Genomic DNA, 23,765 nt, shown 5'->3' on the forward strand with positions numbered 1-23,765 from the left:
CGGGGCGCATTCGGTGACCAATTGGAATGAGGACATGCTAATCAACGAACTGCCGTCCCAGATACCCTCTCCAACCCCTCCTCACCAACACCCATCCACCTCCCTCCCGCGGCACAAGATCAAAGCACTCCCACCTGGCATCCGTCCCACCGCCAACCACATACAACACCGCGCCCACATCATCCTCCCTCCCGTCCTCTCCACCAGCCGGAGCAAACGCCACCACGCCTTTCACCGGCTTCCCCGTCGGATCCGCGGGCAAAGCTCTCACAGGATTCCGCACCCTCTTCCTCACACCTCCAGGCGCGGTAGTCCAGCTATGACTGCTTCCGCCTTGCCAATACGGCCCTTCCTCGCCCATGATGAAGGGTGCGCTGGCAACGGAACGGACGTCTTTGAGGAGTTTGGGTGCCCAGGAGGATTGCTTGAAGGCTGCCACGGCGGAGACCCCTGGGTTGGGTGAGGGCATCGTGGGAGGAGGGCGGAGACCGTAGTACTCTTGGATACTGCCGTGGTAGCCTGTCTGCTGGGTTTGCACGGTAGCGGTCGTGGGCGAGGAGCGGCCAGAGAGGGTTGAGGAGGGCCGGCCGCCGGATAACCGGTGCGGGTTCGGTGCTGTGGGGTTGGAGGATGATTTGCGGTGGGACTGAGATGTGCTCTTGTTGGACTGACTGGCGGGTACACCGGCTGGTGGCTCTGATACTGGCGGACGCAGGTCGAACACATGCACAGTACCTTTGTCGCTCGTACAGGCCAGCCACCGCTCGCCATCGGAAAAGGCCAGGCTGTAGATAATGGCTTTCTCGACGCCGCGGCGAAACTCAGCGATCTGGTCCAACGTCGTCGTGTTGAAGACACGGATGAGGGTTCCTTGCTCGGAAGCGGACGCCAGGAGGTTGCCGGAGGGTGAGAGGCCGATGCACCGGAGAGCTGTGTTGTGGGCTCGGAGGACTCGTTTGGAGCCTGAAGGGAGAGGGATGAGCTGAATTTGGCCGATGCTTTGCGCGGGTAGTACGAGTAGGTCGTTGCGCAAGCTGATAAGTGCGAAAGGGTTTGAAGAGGTTGGGTGAAGAGCGTGGACTTTGTTTGGCCCTCGCAAGCTTTCTTCGGTGGTTTGAGCGGCAGTCTTTGTTCTTGTGTCGTCATCTCCACTATCCCGGGTGTCATTCTCAGGTGGCGGCGTAGGCTCCTGTAGCTGCTGGTAGGCAAACAAAATACTCCTTTCCTGAAGGACAACGACCATCCACTTGCCGCTCAGCCTCAAACCCTTCACCGGCTCTGCAAATTCCAACCGCTGCACTTCCCTCTCCAGCAGGCAGTCCCAGAAGATTACGACACTCTCCTTGCCTACGGAAGTCCTGCCGCCAGCTACGAAGGCGATGCATCGATCATCGAGGGCCTCCGCGAGGGCGATGCCGCCTGTGAATGGCGAGTCTGGATCTGTCGTCGATGGTTGATAGGTGGCCAGGCAGTTATCGGATCTCAATATGCGGACGCCATCCGCCAGTCCGCAGATGAAGCGATTTCGAGATGCAGAGAAGGACAAGCTTAGAACGGCTGGTGTTGTGTTCGGTTGGATCGGCTGGCGGGTGTTCATATTGAAACCGTGGGATGTCTGCACTCAAATGGCGTTGATTTGTAGGATAACGCGTGATCATCCAGGATACTGTCTTTCATCGGTCGTGCGTTCATCTATCCCGCGGTGACTGTTGCTCTTGATCATGTCATCTGTTCAACTGTGCTCGATGGTGGCGGCTTAAGCTGAGATGGGAGTCTGCATGGTGGGTGTCGATTGCGTTTGATCGGTACAACGCGTGCAGATGCAAAGTTAGCTAACAGGTGGTCCTCTACTTTTGTAAACTTGGCCCTTTATCCTCGGTTTGAGTTATGTGGTAGTCGTCAACATGAGGTTGAATCAGACTGCGAGTCCGTGCGGAAGTTCAGGCTAGCGAGTGCGGAGGCCAATCGGCAGCAAGCGAAGGCTTAGCGTGCTGTCCCCTTTTGCGACTTCCCTGAAGCTTGCTTCGAAAGGTCTCCCAAAGAATCCTCATCGCCGCGACACCTCCCTCTCCAACAACACCCACCCCCTCTCAACGACCACCCCGTATATCCATTGAGGGTGTCACGTGTTGAAGTGGCGACGAGGTATGCCAGACCATGAGCGTGCGGCGCGCATACTCCGGCAGAGATGTACTAACATCTTCGATGGCAGACACTTCCTCATCCACAAACAGACCCACTCCGCCGCCAGACTACATCACCGCCACAATGTCCGCTAACAGCATCCCTGGCCCGAAGCTGCGCCGCAAGAAGAATGTGAAGAAGGGTATCCAGTTCTGTCTCATGGTCTGCGGTGCTTCAGGAACAGGCCGTACTACCTTTGTCAACACCCTCTGCCAAAAGGCAGTCCTTCCTCATCTCGACTCCGATGCGCCACCATACCTCGACTCAGAAAGCACCGGCGAGCCATCTGTGAAGATCAAGCCAGTGACGGTGGAGTTGGAGCTGGATGAGGAAGGCACGAGGGTCAGCTTGACCATTGTGGACACGCCCGGTTTCGGTGACCACGTGGACAACGAGGCGAGCTTTGGCGAGATCTCGAGCTATCTGGAGAGGCAGTACGACGACATCGTCGCGGAGGAGAGCAGAATCAAGCGTAACCCGCGATTCCGAGACAACCGTGTACATGTGTTGTTGTACTTTGTGCAGCCGACCGGTCAGTCCAGGGTCACCAGCAAGGAACTAGATGGTCGTGGACGCTAATGTGTCGATAGGCCACGGGCTCCGCGAGCTGGACATTGAGCTCATGCGCCGCCTTTCGCCTCTTGTCAACGTTATACCTGTCATTGGCAAGGCCGACTCGCTCACCCCGCTCGAGCTTGCTGAGAGCAAGAAGCTCATCATGGAAGACATCGAGCACTACCGCATTCCTGTGTAGGTGATTCGTTCGTGCGCACACAACCGTATGCTTACATTATCGGCAGCTACAACTTCCCGTACGACATCGAGGAGGACGACGAGGACACCGTAGAGGAGAACGCCGAGCTTCGCGGCCTCATGCCATTCGCTATCGTCGGATCAGAGGAGGTCGTCGAAGTTGATGGAAGAAGAGTGCGCGCCCGGTAAGCTCCTTCAGCCCACCAATTTCTCGGTTCTTTGCTAACCGAAACTGTGTCTAGTCAATACCCATGGGGCACGGTCGAGGTCGACAACCCGCGCCACAGCGACTTCCTCGCCATCCGCTCAGCGCTCCTCCACTCTCACTTGGCCGATCTCAAGGAGATCACCCACGACTTCCTCTACGAAAACTACCGTACCCAGAAGCTGTCCAAATCCGTCACCTCGCCCGGCGACAGCGCTTCAGGCACCGGCGGTGTGTCTGACGAAGGCTTCCTTGACCCACAGTCTCTGGCTTCGCAGAGCGTGAGGCTGAAGGAGGAGCAGCTCCGTCGCGAAGAAGAGAAGCTCAGGGAGATTGAGATCAAGGTGCAGCGCGAGATTAGCGAGAAGAGGCAGGAGCTTTTAGCTCGGGAAAGCCAGCTCAAGGAGCTTGAGAGCCGGATGGTATGATCTGGTCTGTGCTGAAAGCAGTACAATGGCAGAAGCTGACGTGTACATCAACAGCATCGTGACCACACCACCCAGGATAGCACGATCGACGAGGACGAAGAAACGAGGGCAGGCGCTTAGATGGCCTTGCCCACTCCAGCTGTGGTTGCAAGTAAGCTGTCCATGATGCTCGACCGCCCAGTGGACCTCTGCAGTGGACCACGGGGAGAAGTGCAGAGGCGATTCATGCATACTTTCGGCAAAGGGATGTAGCAACAACGACAAGTAGTAATACATGAATGGTGGGAGTAGAAAGAGTGCGAGAAGACGAGGTTTCTTTTGTTGAACTTGAGAGCGCTGTGCGCGTGACGAGGAGAGAGAGATGAGGGGATACCCAGCGTCGGTGCAAGCGTGGTTTGTGGATAGTAGGGTAGCGGGCTAATTCACTGTATTTCTTCCTCGCTTCCCTCTTTCTCGTTGTGCAGCGTCCATGTTACATGCGGATATCACTGTTCGCAGCGCTCATTGCAGCTCGTCACCTGCATGCTCCCCTTTCACTGCCAAGGTCGACACTACCGCCTTGCAGCGTCTCGGCAGCTGATGTGCTCGTGTTGCGAATGGTCCCCGTTGTATGGGCAGCTTTTGACCGCGAGGCTGGCGAGGTCGTGCACGCCGCTTCTAACCTTTTCTCCACAGCACTGGCCAGAGCCAAACGCTGTCGTTGTATAGCCAACATTGTACCAGCTGGTTTAAACCATTGCCTTCGAATGTCCCAACGGCGTTGCCGTGTCTTCCACGTAGTGCGTTCGTCCGCGGAGCAGCACCTTGCCCACCGTTGTCAACGCATCAACATCAGGTCGGTAGTATCACGCCTTGTTCGGATCCTGTGGACTGGTATTGCCAACACCCGTGACTTCGCCCTCTCTACTCCTCCCCGCATTCTCTTCCATGGCCTTCATGATAGGGCCCTTCGATCGTTCCCGGTTCCATCGCGCCTCCCGCTTCTCCTCAGGAGAAACATGTGTTGGAAACCGTACAGCCTTAAGTGCATTTTGTGTTTGCTCTCCAGTAGGCAGGTACTTCGGCGGCATCAAGCCAATCTGCCACGTATTAGCCTCCCTTCGTTCCATCCCACCAAGGCGCTGCTGGAATCGCATACCATACCCATCAACCTCCAAACAGTATCACTCGGCTGCGCCCCAACCCCCAACCAATACTTCGTCCTACTCACATCAACCTTGACATCCTTCTGCTTGCGATCGCCTGGCTCTGCACCCACGGGCATCTGCGGGATCGGGTTGTAGGTGCCGAGGACTTCGAGGGGTTTGGCGTCGCGGGCGGTACGCGCGTGGGCGAGTACGATATTGTATTGAGGGTGGTGGCGGCGGGAGCCGCCGGGGGTGCGTATGCGGGCGAGGCGGAGGCGGAGGACCATTGTTGCGGTGGTGGTGGGATGTGGGATGGCGATGGGTTGCGATGAGGAGATGTGAGGTAGAGCTTGCCAAGCCGGAGGTGAGGTTGCGGGCAAAAGTTCAGACGAGACGACGGACGAGGGGGACTGTCAGACTCCTGCGACCTCTCCTGAACGACAACATTATCACATGTTGTCTGCACGGAACATATTGACAATATAAATCGCACTAAAGCTTACTCTAAGACAGTCTAGAATTTGGTCGAGGTGGCCTCCAGTATACAAGCATCAGGCACAACATCTGAGAAGCGAGAGCTGACCCAAGAGTCCAACCATGGCTGGCGATTAGCTATCGTGCGGATAGAGTATATTCGCAACCGTCGATATCGAACGTTAATACTGGGTGCAACAGCCCTCAAGGATCCCAGACCGCCTCGATCAGTGCCAAGTTCGAGCCTTCGGGCTGCGCGACCCCTTTCCAACGATATCTGCTATCGACTGCCGCGAACAGAGCCTTCCAGTCTTCCAGCTCTCGTTCTTGAGATGCAGAAAGCGCCATCATGGTCACGTCGAAGTTGCTAAAAGAACTGGTTAGCACGGCAGAGAATCCCTGTCTTCCAGATCAAACTCACCGCAGTCGACGTTCCTCGTTCGACAAGACAGCACCACTCCCGATCTGCGGCAATACAGCGTCCATGATCAGAATCCTGGCACCTGGCTTGAGTGCCGGTATCAGGGCGTTGAGGATCTTGGTGCAATATTTGTCGGACCAGTTGTCTGTTGTGGCTGTCAGCTTGTTTTCGACCTTCGCGACTGGCCATACTCACGAAAGCACCATCTGCTCATGTAGACATCCGCTCCTTTGACTGGCTGCTCATCAAAAAAGCTGTGCGCCTGGAATTTGACATTCACACCAGGCTTCTCTTCTGCTCCCGCCACTGTATCTGGCAGATCCTGCACGATCAGATTCAAGTCCGGATACTTCTCACCGATGGCAAAGGCTGCTCCACCAGTTGCGCCTCCACCGAGATCCACGACAGTACCAGATCCCAGCTCACCCCACGGAAAATTATTGACCAGGTGATCCAGCGAATGGCCTCTCCCTTTGGCGAAACCACTCATGGCGCTGCCAAATTGCCTGACCCGCTCTGGCTCCTTTGCCATATGGAGATAGAAGGATTGCTCAGTTGCCTTGTTAGCAACCATGTAGCCGGTCTTCGAGCTCTCGTCCGCTTCGGGATACTTCTCAAGCGCCTTGCCTTCCGCTAATTGGGCTGGAGTGATCTCCTGCACGACTGACCCGACCCAGTCGAACATTGTTGGATCGTCCACCAGCAGTCTCGAGGCGGCGGAGTGAGAGATGAAGCCGGGCTGCTTCTCGGCAAAGACATGGTTCGAGATGGCGAATCGAAGCACTCTTCGGAGAGCTGCCTCGCTCACGCCTGTCTGCTTAGATAGCTCTGAGTAGCTGATCGAGCCATTGAGAGGTACTTTGGACGTGATCTTGAAGCGATGTACAACGTCAAAGTACAGCAAGTGAGCCTTGGTACGATCAGTCAGACGTTATGAAGAAGCGACTCAAACGAACTTGCCATGACTCTCGACTGCATCATCATTCTCGGGTCTTGCACCAGAGCGTTTAGCTCCTCGCATGCATCTGAGATAGTTGCTCGTGTTTTCTCCATTTCTCGTGGGAAGTTGAGTCCTTCAGAGGCACTCTCGTCAAACGAGGGCAGTGGAGTATCTTGCTTCTCATGATAGGCTTCCAATGCTTTGGCTTGCTCAAGTATTCTCGTTGCAAGAGCAACCAAATGCCCTGTAGTCTTTGCCATTGTCGGTGATGTATTAGCATTTGCGGTTCAAGGACGGGAAACGTTTCGAGTTGAATTCCAAATGGAATGAGCGATTGAAGGCAGCACTCGCACAAGAATAGTAGTACGGCGCAATACTTCCGTACGTCAAGCCGCGAGTTGTTGTTGGTCCATGATGAGCTCGGCTCGGAGAAGATGTACATGTAGTTGAAGGCGGATTGAGTTTCGGTGGGTCGAACTGCTAGGCTATAACAGGTTGCACAAACCGCCCCTACAGCAACGACTCGCGCCACTATTGCTTCTTTACTGGTAACTATCACTCTAACATCTCCTTCAAAGCTCCTGCGTTCCTGGACACGAATCGGACTTTGTAGCTTGGTGGTATGGCTGCCAGATGCCACGGCTCGGTTACATCCTGGAATCATCATCAGCATTTGCCTACAATGGCCCCAAGTTCGAATGGACCCTACCTCCAATGCCCGCATCCGCCAGTTGTTATCGGCATCTTCCTTGCTCAACTCGATCTTGAACGACCACAGGAGCCTCAAGATCATCACGTACAACTGCCTGTTGGCGAGATGGAAGCCAGCGCACATTCTCGTCCCAAAGCCGTACGCTGCGTGTGGTAGATCTGGATCTTCTAGGAACCGCTCTGGCCTGAAGACATTGACATCCGGACCATATACGCTCTCGTCTCTGTTGCAGCCCCATGCATTCAGGAATACAGTCGTTCCTTTAGGGATGAAAATGTCGCCGTACTGGACATCCTTCCATGTCGCTCGCGGCAGGGACAGGCGGAGCACGCAGAAAGTGCGCAGGCATTCTTTGACCAGCGCGGTGACATAAGGAACTGCCGTTTCGTCTTCGATGGGACCCCAGCTTTCTTTGCCGTAGACGTCGCAGATGGCCTGGTATGCTTTCTCCTGAATATCGGGACGAAGTGCGAAGGTGCCGATGGACCAGGCCAACGTGTTCACCATTGTATCAAGGCCGCCGGATACCTGTATTCTCATCAGCTGAAAGGCTCTACCTATAATCAGAGGCAAATGGAACCAACCATGCTCATGCTGATGCCCAGGAGATCGACCTTGTCCAATCTCACGTCTGGGTCTTTCAAGCAGTTGCTCTGGATGCTCGGCTTCTCGATTCCTTTCTCTACTCTGTCCTCCAACTCGCTGCTAAATTTGTTCAGGAAGATGAGGCGGCGTCTATTGATCTCCTTGGCCACAGCAGACTTCTCGTTGAACGGTGACCATCGCATAATCGGCATGAAGTCTTGAGAGCTTCCGAGCGGACATTTGATTCTGGACAGCCCGTCCTCGACATCGATAATTTCTTCAAGCAAGGCGTCGTCGTCGGGAAGTCGAGCACCGTAATTGACGGTAAGTGTGAGATCAGTAATGGTCCTGGAGAGGCTGTGGCGTGGATCAAAGGCCACCGTTCCGTCCTGGCCTTTCTTCCACAGGTCAGCGATCAGATCTCGCGTCAGCTCATCGATGAACGGCAAGTAGGAGGCAACCGCCGGCCTGTTCATCGCTGTCGCAGCAGTCTTCCTCCTCCGCTTCGTCGACTCGCTCCATGGTGTCGTGCCGATAGAACTCGCGACTGAGCTTAAGACTGAGTGGAAGGTATAGAACTTCGGCTTATCGATCAAACTCCCGCCCTGTCCGATGAACACCTCTCTCGCGGCTTGCATCGACGAGAAGACGACAACCGGCATGGTCCCGAGCATAATCTGGTAGACGCCGCCATACTTCTTGCTCCATTGATGCAGCGTCTCTGCTGGGTCAGGATTGAGTTGGTAGAAGTTCCCGACGATGGGTAGGCCGGTCGGTCCTGGGATGTTGGGAAGACGGACTTTGGAGCGGTAGGCTTCGGTGAGGATCACATAGGCGATGCTAGCAAGGCCAGCGAATGCGAGTGCGGTTAGCAGGAGAGAGCTGGCGGTGATGTCTTCTCCATGTAGGAAGCTGTTAAGGTGTAGTTTTGATGCAATCATGGTTGCAACTGGATCGTATAGTTGTTACAGAGTTCTGTTGCAATGGTATGCTTCACTGCTGTTCTCCAACACATATATACACTCGTGACACCTCACCCCGCTTGTAAACAGCCGAAGGAGCAGGAGGTACGTATACTGCCGTCCGACTTCGCCATTGCTGATCGATTGATCCACGTGCAGCTCACAACAACACAGACGTATATAGCTACATGATGTTACAGCAGAGCAATTTTCTCAGTTGTCTCGATTCAACCCCTTCAACCGATGCTCAAAGTCCTTCTCCGGAAGATCCTCCACCTTCTCCGTCCTCTTCAACTGAACCCCGGACCTCTTCTCCCACCCCACCAACGCCTTCGTATGATCAGCCATCGGCTCAACGTGCCCCAACGCATCGCCTAGATACTTCTTCGTCAACGCCGGCAGCTCAGTCTCAAACTTGTTATGCTGCATGAACTCCTCCGTAATCCCTAGATCCTTCACCAGCAACGCCAGTCCGAAACCGCTGTTATAACGACGCGTGATCCCGTCTCGCCGGAACGTGTCGAGAGTAGGGAAGTTCACTCCTGTGCCGACGTTCAGCACATCGATCATTTGCTGCGGGTCGAGGCCGTATTTCTGCCCGGTCACTAAGCTGTCGCAGAGAGCGCAGATGGAGGAGGCCATGATGTAATTGTTCAGTGTCTTCATCGCGTGGCCATTTCCTAAGCGGCCCATGTGGAAGATGTAGCCGGCCATGCAGCGAAGGATGGGTTCGACCTTCTCGAACGCTTCTCGCGAGTCGGATCCGACCATCAACGTTGATTCGCCGGCGTCTGTTGCGTGCATATATGTCTGAGTGATCGGTGAATCGACGAGCTGGAGTTGATGTTGCGCCAGCTCCTTGCCTAACTCCTGCGTGTCGAACGGACTGGAGGATGATGTGTCGACGATGATGGTTCCTGGCTTCAGTCCACTTGCAATGTTGTCCTTGCCGAGGAGGACGTCCCGAACGATCTTCCCTTGCGGTAGCATCGTAATGACTACTTCGCATTCCTGGAACTGCTTTGGGTCGCCGTTCCAGGCTGTGGTGTTCGGCCATTCTTTTGCCGCTCGTTGCACCCTTTCTGTGTCGACGTCGTGGACGATCAGCTGGTAGCCAGATTTAGGTATATTCGAAGCCATCGAGTAGCCGGCATTGCCTAGTCCGATATACCCGACAGTCTTCACTGCGGGTGGCTGTCCGTTGGTAGTCGGAGGCATGATGATTGTTGATGTGTAACGGTGAGGAAGACCGGTACGATTTGAGCGCACTTCTAATGGGACTGCGAAGGAAGTGAAATGTTTCTCGATACCTACAAATACTTCCACGGGTGTATTAAGCGTTCGTGTTTACCATGATCTCATGCTTCGTAGTGATCAGCAACCGACCTCGGACGGCGCTGCGGAGAGGAGAGTTCATGCACTGGAGCTTCACGAGCTTGTAGCTTTGCTACTCGGCACTCAAAGGCCGTGAGCTGCTGGTTTCGGCAGCTTCTGCGTCCTCTCCTGGCTGTTCGTAGGGTCGAGAGGATGCAAAGCCTGCCAGGCTCAGGCCGAACAAATGGAGTTGAGGTGAGCGGAATGGGGTGGTCGAGATTCCCGGCATATGCTTCCATCTGCACATATCCTGATCTCGCGGTCCCAGCGCGAATTGCAATTGTACAATGGAGGAATTTCGTATCAAGAGAAAAAGCGTCCAATGCCATCTAGAAGGCCTGGAGTCGTCCGCTGGCAACCATAGAACCTCCCAATTCAAAGCCTTTGGGTACAACGTGCCATGCTGGCCCATCTTCTGAATACTCCTCCGATCTTCTTCCTGGTCTGTGGGACTGATGCACCGCTGAGTACGTTTGCGCCTCGTTGCTCGACCTCGACAGGCCTGCTGGGTCCGGGTAGGAGTCATGAGCGAGATCTCTTTTCATCCTTCAAGTGGCGACCAGTGCTCCAGCTCGGGCTGGCGTCGCCACGTACCAGGCTGCTACTGTCATCTTTCGCTTCGAGCTGCCTTGATGTCGTTTGTATCATCACCACCAGGCTCCTCATCTCCTTCGCAGAAGTCGTCCAACCAGCGCTGTGCTGAGTGCATGCATTTCGACAATGGCTCTCGCTCACTCATCCAACCCAACCAACCTCCTCAACACCCCAATCTCCGAATGCCCGCGATAATCCTTCATGCGATGACACCAAACAGCCGCCCCCCCCTCAAACAAAAACTCCCCTCCAACCTGCATCGGATGTCCACCCCTCAGCAAATCCCTCTTCCTCAAACCCTCCGGCTCTTGCAAGCTCTTCCTTAAAATCCTGAACTCGTCTCCCGATGCCCCCAGCAGTCCTTTGGCCATATACTCTGGCTTCCTCTTCCCCAAATTCATGCTCAGACCCATCCCGAGCCGTTTGAAGAGGGTTCGTGTCGGATCGGCGTACATCGTGAACGGGCAGCCGGTGAATTGTTTGTAGTGGTTGATGAGGTCTGGTTGGCCGCATCCGATGATGGTTATGGAGGTTGGGATTGGGATGTTGTAGTAGTCCTCCGAGCTGATGCCTTCGGTTAAGGATTCGAGGTATGCTGTACAGGCCGGACAATACCAGTACCGGACGAAGACGATCAACTGCCGTTGGTGGATTACATTCTCTGGGTCGAAGAGGGAGCCGAAAGTCGTTTGTCTGCCATCTGCGTCAAAGATGGGGAACTCTTGGACGGCGGCTAGTGTTGCGCGGTCTGGCAGTGCATCAGAGGCTAAGTCGCTGTTGCTTCTGGTTGTATCTGACCAGCCGTCTTCCAGACCGTCTTGTTGGTGTATTTCTTCTACAAAGTGTCCTTCGAGCAACGCCGAGTCGCGGCGAGACCGAGCGTGCATTCCTGTAGGATCTGCATCCCATGACGCCTTTTCCAGTACTTCGTCGAGGATAGTGGTTGCGGTTGTTGGTGCAGTGGAATAGGTATCGGTCGTGGAAGCAGTGGAAGCGTGAGCCGCGTGATACCGTGAGAACGGGAGGTTCTGAGGCGTCGGATCGGTCGGAGATGTCGTCGGTGTTGTCGTAGCGCTGGGGGGAGTGAATGGCTTCTCGAACTTGGAAGTGCCTATCGGCGAGACGTCTCGTGTGGTAGCCATCTCGCAGGCAATGTGCAAAGAAGCTTTCTCAACCAATAGGTGCCGGATAGCTGGATGTCTCTGGACCTTGCTGTCTCCTGGGAGCAGCACAAGAACGAGACGAGACGAGACGAAGAAGAGAAGACCCTACCTCATCAAAGATGGACTGACACAAAATACCTCACCACTTCGCCGGTAGTTAAAAGCAAACAAGAGCGCCACAACAGCAGCCAAATATTGGCCGGGTACCTGGGCGATCGCAGTTGGGTGACGTACCCCTACTATATTAATGCTCGCGTAAACCTTGTCGTGCAGAGAGGGGCGGGACGTTGGTTACGTTTGAAGGCATTGTTGATGAGGCCTATACTTGTTGTTTTTCCCGCGGCGATTCCTTCTGAATGGATAATAACATGGAGTCAAGTTGACTGTTGCAACGACGGCAGACTGAGCCTTGAGAGCTGCAGGATGCTGGTCGAAAGAAGAGATGAAGTCGACAAGCACGGATCTCGAAATAGCGAAAGCGCCACGATGTCTACCAGGATGTCAGGATGCAAGCAGGTTCACGATCCCGGCAATCGGCCCGCGTGTTTGGAAGCCCACCACGATGCGTTTGTGATGATATATGTGCTTTGCCAAACAGTAACCGACGAGCCTGACCCACACGGACAGAAGCAGTGATCGCGGAAAGGAACATGAAGAACAACAGGTGAATTGCTCCTACCAGACGACTGCTTCATCGTCCAGTTCATCGATCACCATGTATCCATATATCGTCCGATCGTAACTCTATCGACATCCCAGTCGTCCTCGCTCACGCCCTCAAGTTCTTCCGTAACCGCCCAATCTCCTCATCTTCCAACCCACACCTCTCCTGCATATAATTCTCCGCGCCTCCAAACTCCTTCTGAATCATCTCCAGCGCAGCAAGCATATTCTCCTTCTTCGAACTGACCATGTTCCCCACCCCTTCCCGATTCCCCTCCAGAGCCGGATTCTTCAACAACCGCTCAATGAAGATGGGCCTCAGCTCTGCCAGTCCTTGGTCTGTGAGCGCGTACTCTTCTGCGATCTTCTCTTTGTCCACTCCAATCAGACTCAGCAGCAGTGCTACTACTACACCTGTCCTGTCTTTGCCTGCTGTGCAGTTGACCAGACAAGGCGTTGGCTTCTCTTGCGCCAGATGCCGGAACATTGCTCCGTAGGCTGACGGCGCAGAGAGCAGGATATCGTGGTATGCTTTCACAAACCCAGCGGAGCCCTCACGCGTGTACTCCTTGTAGCGCAGCGCGACTTGATCGGGGCCGTAATCTTGTTCAGCGAATACAGGTACCCATTGCCGCTTGATACCATACGGTTCGAAGACGTCTTGAGCATCCACGGCAATGTCTGCCCATTCGGGCCCGTCTCGTTTGATCTCGGGGGCTGAGCGGAGGTCGAAGATTGTTGTTATGCCTGTTTCCAAACAATGGGTTAGCATAGGTTTGCAGCTGAGGACGTCGTGTCGTGGGTATACTCGGGAGACCGACCTCTCACATACCTAGATCCTTGCTCATCTTCTTCAACCCTTCCTCGGATGCCTTCGATGGGTCCGCTGAGCGGAACACCACCCCTTTGCGGACATTATCGAGTTGGCCGCCAACGTCGCGGAAGTTGGCGATGCCTTTGATATCGACGAAGGGAGGGGAGGGTAGGTTCGTCATTGTGAGAGTACTTTGACGTCTGATGAGAATCGAGTACGCATTGCCAATGTGTTTTAGTTGTTGATCTTTCGAGGAGCCTCGTGCTGCCTCGGCTGGCATTGAGCCGGTGTCGGCAGGCCATCTTGTTTTCACGCCTCCATTTTCCTTTCCATGTCCCATCCATGGACTGACAATTCAGCGATTAGCCTCTTGGTCATTCGACCATGCGCAGGTTCTCGCCAGTGATGCAGGTAAGCCTGGTGGAAGTTGACGGATCCTGACGAGCATGCCGTCGTAACGCACGCGAGGCAGCAACGCCCTTGCATACCAGCCAGCTGTGTTGGATTTGCCGTAAGGAAGAGTCATCCCAACTCCTGCGCTTCACTTTCTACCTTCTCACACTTCCCCTCAGTTCAGCACGAGTTCTCTTGTCAAGCTTGCTCCTGAACAACGTACTGCTAAGCAAAAGCGTACGCTTGGAGCCTTGAACATTGGGCGACGCAGGACCCCAAGCCCACTCGCAGGTCAACATGGCTGCACCGACCGCCAGCAGCCTGATCTCAAACGTGACAAACCTCCAGATCAAGCCACCAGTCACAAGCAACTCCATTCGCCACTTCGACCCAGCAGTCTGTGAAGGGGATGCAGCAAGCACGCGGATCATCGTGCACGCTCACTTCCCGGATCTCGTGAGCGCCTTTCTTGCGTTTAAAAGACAACATGGCTCATCGTACGAAAAAGCCTTGTACGGCGGTCCGGACAGTTTCACCTGGCAGCAAGAAGTCACCCGGCTCATCGAAAAGCGACCACTTGTCTTCATGAACGGACATGACCATACGGTCCTCCGCGACGGCGGGACAATAGGAAACGATACGACTACGGAGTGGGATCGCAATGGTACAGAATATCAACAGCAGAATCGGTATCTGACCTTGCAAGAGTACCTGAGCTACGACGAGATCATGCTTAGCAGCCTTATCGGTGTCAGTGGACCGAGCTACTTCATCAACGACGGTAATCGCTACAACCAAGGCAAAAGTGGAGAACCGGGCAGCTTCGAGGAGCGAGGAATCATCATAGGCCTGGTAGGCGCCCGGTTTGAAAGACTGGACCGAATGGACTCAATCTTCGTGCTTCCGGCGGAGGACTCTCCCCACCAACATCCCGGGCTCACCAAGATCTTCGCTGGTTTTTTCGGCGTCGCGCTGGACTCGTCCCTGGACTTCAACAACGCCATGTACAAGGCTCGTATGCGCATCACAGCTGACCTGCTACTTCACGAAGCCGATGCTCGCGCCGCCGACGCTGGCAGAAAAGCCCACACCTACGTTGTCGGTCTGGGCCTTGGTGTGTGGCAGGCCACTGACTTTCAAGCCCAACTCTACATCAAAACCTTCACCAATGCGCTCAACGAGATCAGGTTTCCACACATTGGCACGATCGAGTTCGCGTGGATCAACGGCGTACCCGATCACACACAGGATGATGTGAAATCGGCTGCTCGCCAGCAGGGCATCAAAGTGGTCTTCACGCAGCGGAACCCGGCGGAGAAGTTGAGGACGGACGAACTGCTTGTATTGAGCTATGCATGGGACGGCAATGCGTTTCCGGGAAACGAGTATTGGCAAGGCAGCCTCGCAGGCTCAGGCGACCCGGCGGCCGCTTGCATGAGTACGATTGGAGAGCTGCACAATCCACTTGTCAATCCCTTCACGGGTAGGATAGCGGTGCTTGGGCGCCAGTAGCGGGCAGGCGGAAGGCGGAAGGCGGAAGGCGGAACAGTCCAGTATGGGACTACTATGATCAAAATCTCACTGAAGTTCTGGCAGTAGTCTATAGTGAGTCTTCAACCGAAGTTTGAAAAAGTGTCTCTTCTGAGGTATCATAAGTCGTCCCATAAAATGCATCAAACTGCGCCGCGTCTGTCTCCGTGGCTGTACCGAACGTGAGTTTGATTAATGGCACACAGTTCCTCACGAGAAACGCCTCTAAGACGGAGCAACAACAACAATCTCAGGTACCTCAACCACAAACTCCACCGCCTTCCCACAGATCGTCACCTCCAAAACCAGATCCGTCCTAAACCCCTGATTAATATTCACCGTACTAAAACACGGACACGTAGTCCCAGGCACTCTGCTCTCAAACTCCGCCGGATACGTCCACACCTTCTCCACTCCATCTGTTGCGTGCTGCCGTGAAACATCGATAGACGGGGGTAAAGTGTTCAGTAGAACGGCTTCCTCGCACTTTGTCTCCACGACGCGATGGCCTGTACCGCCCGGAGCGACTCGGAGGGCTCGGAGGTACGTACGCTGGAAGAGCCGAAGCGTTTTTACTCGTACGTTGATGGTTGGAATGGTGATGTTGGATGAAGAGGGTGAGCTGATCTCGACGGTCGTAGAGAGACGGAAAGAGGCTCCAGTGGCTAGTGTAGTAGGAAGGTTCGCTCTGAGACCGACATTAACGGTTGGAGCCTTGGAAGAAAAGTTGCCTCCGAGGATGCGGAAGGATGACCTCGAGCCACTGGCACTTGGTAGTAGGTGTGGGCTAGAGAAGCGTACTGCAGATTTGACGACCTCGATCGGTTGGCGCGGTTGCTGCTGGGCAGCACGAGGAAGCAAGACCAACTGCTCTGGAAACTGAGCAATCAAAGGCTCCTCCTCGCCTTCAAACTGCAGTCGGGCCTGGACATGGTACCCAACCACCGCAAAAGTGCTGGCGCTCGCGACCATACTGAAACTAGGCGGTAAGGCATGAGTTTCCAAAGTGTAGGCTCCCTCAAATCTGCTCTCGTCCGCATAAGGGCTTTTGGAGGTCAGAGAAGTGGTCTCGGGAAACCTTAAGTCGAAGCGCCATTCGTAGTTCTCTCCCGTGTCGTTCTTGACGTCCCTGTCGAGCGGCACGTGTTGGACTGAGCGGAAGATCTCGGCCGTGTCGTCGAATTGAAGGAGTGTGAGTTCGCCGTTCGTTGCTCCTTTTCGGGGGATGCGCGTGGTGGCCCGCCCGAACAGGACGACTTCCGCCTTCTGAATTGGCTTGTGCGGGTCGTGTGGAAACGAAACATTGCCGGAGACTCGAGATCCGGGATGGAAGGGGCCTGTACTGTCATTATCTAGCGTGATGGTCACTTCTGGTTGCTGAACGTCTTTCGTGCTGCGAGAGAACTTCATGTCTGATGGAGAGTGTATTGTGGAAACGAATCGACCGTCGAGAAGCCATGTTTCTCTTTTGTAGGCCAAAGTACTGAACTGTCTCAACCACACTGTTGTTCATGGTGGAGGCGGAGTGAGTCGAGCCAAGAGGCTGTGCATGATCGCCAGGTTGTGACTTAGGTACAAGCTTGAGAGTTCGAAGCTCGTCAAGCTTCTTACAACCGGGCGTCAGAAGTGTCTGCGGAAGACCGGATGTTAGTGTGAACGCCGCCATATACCGCGTTGTCCTGAAGGGCGCAGTCCAGGCTCTGTGGAAGTGTCGTCGTGCACTGAATGTTGAAGAATGTGTCGCCAAACGCCCAACGCGCTTTTCCAGCGCACCTTTCCCGCAACACACAAACCTTCACCATCCCCTCCACCCACTCCGCAAACCCCAACCCATCACTCAGTCCCCCCATTCCCCGCTCAAACCTTCCCCCTCAAATTCACCACCCCCATCTCCGCAAAAGTCCTCCCCGTCCCCTCCTCCACAACCTCCCACAAATTCGGCTGCGTAAACACCGCAAGCGTATTCCTCGCCACCTTCCCTCCCCCCTTGCCTCCCCGCACAAAATGCGGCACAGCCTTGAACGCTCCCCTCGTGATAACCTCCAAAGCCTCGCCCGTCTGGAAAGCCAGCGCGTCGCGGGGGATCTGGACTTGTGTGCGGCGTCCGCTGCGGTCTTCGATCCAGAGGCCGGCGGCGGGGTCAGGGTGGGAGTCCATTTCTTCGAGGTCGGGGAAAGTGTTGGAGGAGGTCGGGTGCGGGGGGTGGAGGGATTCGTCGACGAACATCTGCGAGGTCAGGCCGGTGAGCGCTCCAAGATCCTTGTGCGAGGCGCACCAGTCGTCGTCAACCCCCATCGCTGAATCGGGTCTCGCGTCTCCATCTCCAGCCTCCGATCCCGCCGTAGTAGCAGGAGGCGGGAAATAATGCAACAACCTCGCCTTAGTACACACACTCCCCCTCACAATCCCCTCCAACGTGCCCTCCCTATACCCTCCCAACTTCTCCACCCCATACCGATCACAACATCCCGCCACCACCGCCGCCACATCCACAACCAACCGACACAGCTCCTCGAAAGCCCCCTCAAACCCCGGCAGCACACCCTCCTCCGGCCACACATTCTCAGACGTAAACTCCGGTACCTCGGGATACAGCTGCTTAGCTTTCGCCTCTAACGCTCCATCCGGCGAATGGATCGGCTGAGCGTAGTACGAGCCTTTAAGCGTGTCGTAGCGGCCGTCCGCGAGCGTTTCTTTACCGCAGGACCAGCCGACGGCGTAGTTGGCGGCTGGGTTCTCGAGTTTGGACAGTTCGTGCTGGGGGAGGTTGGCGAGGTAGCTGCTTGAGCTGAGAACTCTTCGTCGTAAGGCTGGGAATCGGGGTGGGAGATCGGTGACGATGATGATGCCGAGGGAGTCGGGGCCGAAGGCTGATTCGAGGGTTGCGAGGGTTACGTTGTTGGATTGCAGGTCTTTGAGGGAGACGGTTACGGCGTTGGGTGGAGCCTGGGATGCCATGCTTGCTGTAGCTCTTTGTGGGTTTATCGCTCTATATAGAAATGATGTCCAGACGAAAGGCCTACCGTCCCAAGAATTGAATGGAGTCCTTTCCGTGTCCAGACGGCTTCTTTATTTCTCGGCCCTACGAGAAACTGTTGCTGTTGACGGCGTGATTCCTCGAAAAGTTTCAGATCCGTAGTAAACTATACTCAGTCGTTGGAACGCATTGCCTTAGACTACCTAATACGTATAGAAGACGAAGTCCCAAATCCCATATCCACTAAACCCACGCCTCCCCGCGCCGCGCTCCGTCCGCAGCAAACATCCCTTAGCGCCGCCTTTAATCCCACCACCCACATCCCTCCCTTTAAGCCTCAAAACGAAGCGCAAGGCCGGCTCCGAAAAACCCACAACACACATAAATACATGTACGGAAGAATGGTGTCACAAACAGAACGATACTACAGAAAGAAGTACAGAATTTGGGTATCATAGCTAGCCGCCGCCCGCGTATCCCAGAACTCCCGCTCCAGCTCAACATAACCCCAACGACAACCCAAAGCTTCAATAACCCCGGCCATCCCTGCTCGCGCTTGCCCGCTTTATGCACCAGGCAATCATCCCCCTTCAAATGCCGCTTCCCCCAACACCATCGCTCCTTATCAAAACACCCTATCAGCCAGCTGGCCGACCGACTAACCGGTCGAATGCCCCTCTCCCCCCAACCCATCCCCAAACAAAAGCACCCGCACCCCACAATCCTCACTCCCACTCGCAACCCCCCAATCGCTCAACCCCACACACGTCACGGGGCCCGCATGGCCCGTAAAAGTGCGTTCGCACTTCCCCGTCCGCGGATCCCAGACCTTCAGCATCTTGTCCTCAGACCCCGACACAAGCCGAAGGTGATCGGCTGCTAACGCCCAGATGCCTTCGACGTGCCCGAAGAAAGTCCGGAGACAGGATGCTGCGCGGGGCGTGTGCGAGTTGGTGAGGGGGTCGGTGGGGAGGATGCGGAAGGGGAGTTGGGGCGCGGCTGGAGGCGCGGCAGCCGGGGGTTGGGCTTGGTTTTGTTGGGGCGGAGGGGGGGATGTGGAGGTGGAGGAAGGCCCGGGCGTGTTGCCGCGCTCGGCGGCGTTGAAGTGGACGTCCCAGAGGCGGATCGTGGCGTCGAGCGCGCCGGAGAGCATGTACCGCGGCGGTGCGGGGCGGTCGGGCTGGTGGGGCCAGAAGGGCTCTTCGTCCTGTAAACCGGGCGTTTCGGCGCGGACGTCGAAGCGGTGTTCGGAGCCTGAGGCGACACTATCGGCGTCGTCGTCAGTGTCGCGGGTGGTGGTGGCGTTGGCGTTGCTGGAGCCGATGAGAGCGGAGCAAGCGCGGTGTTCGTCGAGTTCGAACTCCGCGGGCATGGGCAGGACGACTTGGACTTGGCCGACGTGGCCTTCGAAGACTTTGATGCAGGTTTTGGCGTCGAGGTCCCAGAGTCGCACGCTCAGGTCGTCGCTGGCGCTGAAGAGGGTCCGGCTGGCTTCGTCGACTCTGACGCTGTTGATCCAGTCGGTGTGGCCGCGGAGGAGGAAGGTTTGCTGCGTCTCTGAGTTCCATACGCGGATGGTCTGGTCCATACTGCCGGATGCCACCCACGGGCCGGAGAAGTGGAGCGTGACGATGCCTGCGGTGTGCGCTTGGAAGACTCGGAGGCATTGGCCCGTCTTCCAGTTCCATAATCGTAAAGTGTTGTCTAGACTTCCAGTCATAAGCTTGTTCTCATCAAATTGCAGACACCGGATTCCGCTTGTGTGGCCTCGTAAAGTTCGCAAACAAGCCGTGCTTTCGTCTGTGGCGTTCAAATCCCACACTTTCACCGTAGTATCGTATGAACCAGTGATCAGGATCTTGTCGTCAAACTGCAAACACATGACGCCGTTCGTGTGACCTCGGAAGACCTTCGTCGAGAAGCGGCCATGCTTCCAATTCGTTCCAACCTTGAAGCGCTGCTTGTAGACATCTTTCCAAGGTCGTCTTTTAGGTAAAGTGGGGACAAAGTAGCCTGTATCTGCTGCAGTCGGCGCTGGTCCCGCGATCGTGTCCTCGGTGAAGCACACCCGCTTGCTTGAACCAGGCGCTCCCTCACCATCTTCATTCACCCTTTTCTTACCAAGCGCTCGTTCCGTGGGAACCTCCTCAGGTATAGGTGTGATTGCTGGACTCCACTCGTTCAGCCCTCTACCTGCCGCTCGCAGCTGAATTTGTCTCTTCTCATTCCGCAACCTCTTTCTCTCCAGCAACGGCAATCCCCAGCCGCATTTCGTACACTTCCGATCGATGTGCTGCTCACACATCTTGTGCCACACCACATCATCGTCTGCCAAAGCCCTCCACCGTTGGCTCACTTGCGCTGCCTTGCACAAGCTCGCCGTATCCAGGTAACACAAAATCTTGAAGCCCAGCTCAGCGGGTAGAGCGCCGAGAAAGTCAATCTTGATCAGGTCTCGCAGTGTGCTGTTGATGTAGCTGAGCTGCGGGAAGCAGCATTGTGTGAGGATGCCTTGCAGCATGAGATTGCGGTGTTTTTCGGGCGCAGCGCTGAAGAGAGACCAGACATGGCTAATGGCCTGCTGGTCAGACTGTGACAGGGCGGAGAGGGAGGTCTGCAGGTCCTGCATGCTGGGTTCGTTGGCTTGTCTGCGACACTTCATATCTGGTGAATGCCGGTAGCAGAACTTGGTGTTCTCTCGCTCCGCCTGCAGATCCAGAATCATCTGCTGGTCCTCGCTCTCATTCTTCTGCTGCGGTGTCCAGGCATGTGGTGCCGACCCGACAGCATTGTATGAGTTGGGGATGTGTTCGGCGAGAAAAGGCATGACGGTGTGCTTTTCGGCATGAGTCGCTGAGCCTGGGATGGCGATATTCTGTCCAGCGCTTTCTTCAATATCCCTCCTGTATCGATTCCGTATACCGACAGCACTTCCTCCAGCACTATCTTGCTCGCAACCCGGACAAGGAAGCGAGGATATCCGCCGCTGCCTCTCCCTCTCGCGGTCCTCCTCTACCTCCTGCTGTACTGGATCCGTGGGTCGAAGGGGCGGCGAAGCGACATCGTGCTCACCGTCGGTGGTGGAGGTAGGCGTGAGTTGCTGCTGATGTGCATGAGCAGACGAAGCGGCCATCCTGCCTCTACTCAGATTTTACTTGCGACCTGCAGCGAAAAGCGGCCACGATCGCGTGATTGCCGATTATTGCGTCTTTCAGCCTTGCGTCGCAGCGCATCGCATCAAGCCAGAGCATGCAAGAGATGCAGCACCCATGCAGCGGAGGAAAGTGGAAGTTGATTTGCTCTCCTGCTTCCTCTAAGCAAGGGCCGCGTATTCGGGAGAGTGTCGCTCTCTTCCGCCACCTGAAACAGGGCCGTATGCGCTCCGGCAGGAAGAGGTGCAGATGTCGTGCTCGCTGGGCCACTCCCGCTGCTCAGGAACAGCGATGGCGACACTGCGTCTGGAGTATGGCGTGCCCCGACTAGGCTGGAAGTGGAAGCGATGTGGCTTTGTCTTTCTGTCTTGCTGTCGACTTCGATGTTCTGGACTGTGTCGTCTTGTGTCTGCTTGGGATCTCTCTCCTCTTGCTCGTGTGAGGTGTTGTGGTGATAGAGAGAGAGAGTTCGGGGAAGAGATGGCATCGTTGCCCGCTCACGTGGCTGGTCTGCACTTTCTTCTTCGGCTCGTCGGCAATCGGCCAAGTCTTAAGCCAAGCCCTGCAGAAGGCTCAACGACGGGCCGTCATCGACTCCACCCCCGCGTTTCCGATCGGCAGGCCTGCAGCAAGCCACATGGATCATCTCCTTCTGGAAGGAAGAACAACCCCAAGATCCACGATGACCACCACCTCGCCATGAGCTACTACCCCCCTTCCTCCCCCTCATCTGTCGCCTCTTCCTCCTCCTCCACCTCATCCCCAGCATCTCCGACTGCGACGCTACCTCCTACCCAACTACCGACCCTCGACGGCCTGGTCCAGCACTTCGCTGATGCCAAACAAGCACTCTCCTCCACTCAATACGTCTATCGCGCGACTCAGCTAGTCACCTCTTCCCGCACTTTGGTAGAAGAGATAGCCACCCTGAATGCCCGCAATGCCTACCTTCGTCGCGGGGTGCAGGATGAGGTGGAGGTGCTGGCAGAAGTGAGCGGAGATGTGGAAGCAGCAGGCGACGAGATCAGCGAGGAGTTCGATGAGATGGTACAGGGCTTGGACCGAGCCAATGCTAGACTGCAGCAGACGCTGGAGGGTTTGAGAGGGAGGGTCGTCGAGAGCAAGCTAGCACGACGGGATGAGAGCACATCCGATGAGGAGGCTGTAGATGAAGAACGAGACGAGTCTGGCAGTGACGGCGAACAGACGAAAGGGACAGCACATTCTAAGCAAAAGACCCTCCTCGACTTCATCGACCCCACCCCCCACGAAACCCTCCAAACCTCCGTCCGCGCCGACATCGACGCCTTCCACGTTTCCAACACAGACTTCTCCTCCTCCCTCTCCACCTTCCACTCCACTCTTCAAACCCTCAACACCACCCTGCACGACCACTGTTCCCCAACGCCACCCGAAAAGCGCACCCTCTACGACACCGACCCTCCACCCACCGCCCGCGCCCTCTTCACCGGCATCGAAGACCACGCCACAGCAATGGCCCAGCTGCTGCAAGGGCTGGTACAACACTACGACCTCTGTGTCAGCGCCCTCAAACACACCGAAGGTGGGGGCGAAGCCGCGCGTGAAGCCGCCAACACAGAACAAGGCGGCGGTGAAGGAGGCGTAGATGAATCCCTCTACCTCCGCAAACACCCCATCCCCATCTCCCCCCACGACCGCAATGAAATGCTATCCGTTCTCGAACACGACGCCGCCGAACTCCCGGACGTCCTCTCCGAACTCCGGGACAGGAACGGAGAACAAGACGTCCTCTACGAACGCCTCCTCGAAACCGCCAAAATCTCGCGAAACCACGCCGCCGGTCTGCGCGAAGCCGTACACATGCTCCACTCGATCCGCGAAATCCAACTCCCCGCGCACCTGCACGCGCTGCATACTCACCGCTCCTGCTGGGCCCGCCTCCACGCCAGCATGGACGAAAAGCAATCCAGCCTCCTAGAGCTCGGCGCGAGTAATGAAGCTTTCATCGTCGCTTACGCCGAACTCCTCAAGGAGGTTGAGAGGAGGGAGAGCGTGAGAGGGCAGATGGAGGCGGTGGCGCGGAAGGCGAGGAGGGAGTTGCGGAGGTTGGAGGAGGGGGATCGGCGGGCGAGGGAGGAGTTTGTTGAGGCTTTTGGGGGGAGTTTGCCGAATGGGCTGTGGGATGGGGAGGGTGGGGGGGAGGTGAGAGAGGTGAGGGAGGTGAGGGGGGGGAGGGTTGAGGTGGGGTGATGTTGCGGCTTGGCAGGTCATGTGAAGATTCTATGTCTGGAAGGTTCTAGTGTGGGTTGTGAAACGAGGATAAATGAAGTGA

At 55.9% G+C, this 23,765-nt stretch overlaps 13 protein-coding genes across 13 annotated transcripts; 3 read left to right on the top strand and 10 right to left on the bottom strand.

Annotated features, from left to right (window-relative positions):
- Window positions 1-37: 37 nt before the first annotated feature.
- On the bottom strand, window positions 38-1,597 carry HSV2 (Phosphatidylinositol 3,5-bisphosphate-binding protein; the record flags this gene model as incomplete). Its single annotated transcript, XM_064802154.1, has 1 exon — window positions 38-1,597. The coding sequence occupies one exon, from the start codon at window positions 1,595-1,597 to the stop codon at window positions 38-40; it is 1,560 nt and encodes a 519-aa protein (XP_064659515.1).
- Window positions 1,598-2,268: 671 nt separating this feature from the next.
- Window positions 2,269-3,690, top strand: CDC11 (Cell division control protein 11; the record flags this gene model as incomplete). Its single annotated transcript, XM_064802155.1, has 5 exons — window positions 2,269-2,716; window positions 2,775-2,934; window positions 2,985-3,122; window positions 3,180-3,564; window positions 3,625-3,690. 5 exons carry the CDS (start codon window positions 2,269-2,271, stop codon window positions 3,688-3,690), a joined length of 1,197 nt encoding a protein of 398 aa, XP_064659516.1.
- A 725-nt stretch (window positions 3,691-4,415) lies between these two features.
- On the bottom strand, window positions 4,416-4,984 carry MRPS16 (37S ribosomal protein S16, mitochondrial; the record flags this gene model as incomplete). The annotated part of the gene is made up of 2 exons (XM_064802156.1): window positions 4,416-4,649; window positions 4,709-4,984. The coding sequence occupies 2 exons, from the start codon at window positions 4,982-4,984 to the stop codon at window positions 4,416-4,418; spliced, it is 510 nt and encodes a 169-aa protein (XP_064659517.1).
- A 391-nt stretch (window positions 4,985-5,375) lies between these two features.
- Window positions 5,376-6,792, bottom strand: LTR77_004907 (uncharacterized protein; the record flags this gene model as incomplete). The annotated part of the gene is made up of 4 exons (XM_064802157.1): window positions 5,376-5,538; window positions 5,593-5,737; window positions 5,788-6,502; window positions 6,553-6,792. 4 exons carry the CDS (start codon window positions 6,790-6,792, stop codon window positions 5,376-5,378), a joined length of 1,263 nt encoding a protein of 420 aa, XP_064659518.1.
- A 295-nt stretch (window positions 6,793-7,087) lies between these two features.
- Window positions 7,088-8,770, bottom strand: LTR77_004908 (uncharacterized protein; the record flags this gene model as incomplete). The annotated part of the gene is made up of 3 exons (XM_064802158.1): window positions 7,088-7,186; window positions 7,242-7,772; window positions 7,829-8,770. The coding sequence occupies 3 exons, from the start codon at window positions 8,768-8,770 to the stop codon at window positions 7,088-7,090; spliced, it is 1,572 nt and encodes a 523-aa protein (XP_064659519.1).
- Window positions 8,771-9,004: 234 nt separating this feature from the next.
- LTR77_004909 (uncharacterized protein) lies at window positions 9,005-10,009 on the bottom strand (the record flags this gene model as incomplete). Its single annotated transcript, XM_064802159.1, has 1 exon — window positions 9,005-10,009. The coding sequence occupies one exon, from the start codon at window positions 10,007-10,009 to the stop codon at window positions 9,005-9,007; it is 1,005 nt and encodes a 334-aa protein (XP_064659520.1).
- Window positions 10,010-10,896: 887 nt separating this feature from the next.
- LTR77_004910 (uncharacterized protein) lies at window positions 10,897-11,901 on the bottom strand (the record flags this gene model as incomplete). Its single annotated transcript, XM_064802160.1, has 1 exon — window positions 10,897-11,901. One exon carries the CDS (start codon window positions 11,899-11,901, stop codon window positions 10,897-10,899), a length of 1,005 nt encoding a protein of 334 aa, XP_064659521.1.
- Window positions 11,902-12,691: 790 nt separating this feature from the next.
- Window positions 12,692-13,679, bottom strand: LTR77_004911 (uncharacterized protein; the record flags this gene model as incomplete). The annotated part of the gene is made up of 2 exons (XM_064802161.1): window positions 12,692-13,332; window positions 13,418-13,679. 2 exons carry the CDS (start codon window positions 13,677-13,679, stop codon window positions 12,692-12,694), a joined length of 903 nt encoding a protein of 300 aa, XP_064659522.1.
- Window positions 13,680-14,089: 410 nt separating this feature from the next.
- LTR77_004912 (uncharacterized protein) lies at window positions 14,090-15,304 on the top strand (the record flags this gene model as incomplete). Its single annotated transcript, XM_064802162.1, has 1 exon — window positions 14,090-15,304. The coding sequence occupies one exon, from the start codon at window positions 14,090-14,092 to the stop codon at window positions 15,302-15,304; it is 1,215 nt and encodes a 404-aa protein (XP_064659523.1).
- A 243-nt stretch (window positions 15,305-15,547) lies between these two features.
- On the bottom strand, window positions 15,548-16,732 carry LTR77_004913 (uncharacterized protein; the record flags this gene model as incomplete). Its single annotated transcript, XM_064802163.1, has 1 exon — window positions 15,548-16,732. One exon carries the CDS (start codon window positions 16,730-16,732, stop codon window positions 15,548-15,550), a length of 1,185 nt encoding a protein of 394 aa, XP_064659524.1.
- A 447-nt stretch (window positions 16,733-17,179) lies between these two features.
- On the bottom strand, window positions 17,180-18,280 carry LTR77_004914 (uncharacterized protein; the record flags this gene model as incomplete). The annotated part of the gene is made up of 1 exon (XM_064802164.1): window positions 17,180-18,280. One exon carries the CDS (start codon window positions 18,278-18,280, stop codon window positions 17,180-17,182), a length of 1,101 nt encoding a protein of 366 aa, XP_064659525.1.
- Window positions 18,281-18,957: 677 nt separating this feature from the next.
- On the bottom strand, window positions 18,958-21,432 carry LTR77_004915 (uncharacterized protein; the record flags this gene model as incomplete). The annotated part of the gene is made up of 1 exon (XM_064802165.1): window positions 18,958-21,432. The coding sequence occupies one exon, from the start codon at window positions 21,430-21,432 to the stop codon at window positions 18,958-18,960; it is 2,475 nt and encodes an 824-aa protein (XP_064659526.1).
- Window positions 21,433-22,150: 718 nt separating this feature from the next.
- atg17 (Autophagy- protein 17) lies at window positions 22,151-23,683 on the top strand (the record flags this gene model as incomplete). The annotated part of the gene is made up of 1 exon (XM_064802166.1): window positions 22,151-23,683. One exon carries the CDS (start codon window positions 22,151-22,153, stop codon window positions 23,681-23,683), a length of 1,533 nt encoding a protein of 510 aa, XP_064659527.1.
- Window positions 23,684-23,765: the final 82 nt, after the last annotated feature.

The sequence above is a fragment of the Saxophila tyrrhenica genome, assembly GCF_035928015.1.
Source record: "Saxophila tyrrhenica strain CCFEE 5935 chromosome Unknown scaffold_7, whole genome shotgun sequence".
Lineage (NCBI taxonomy): Eukaryota > Fungi > Ascomycota > Dothideomycetes > Mycosphaerellales > Extremaceae > Saxophila > Saxophila tyrrhenica.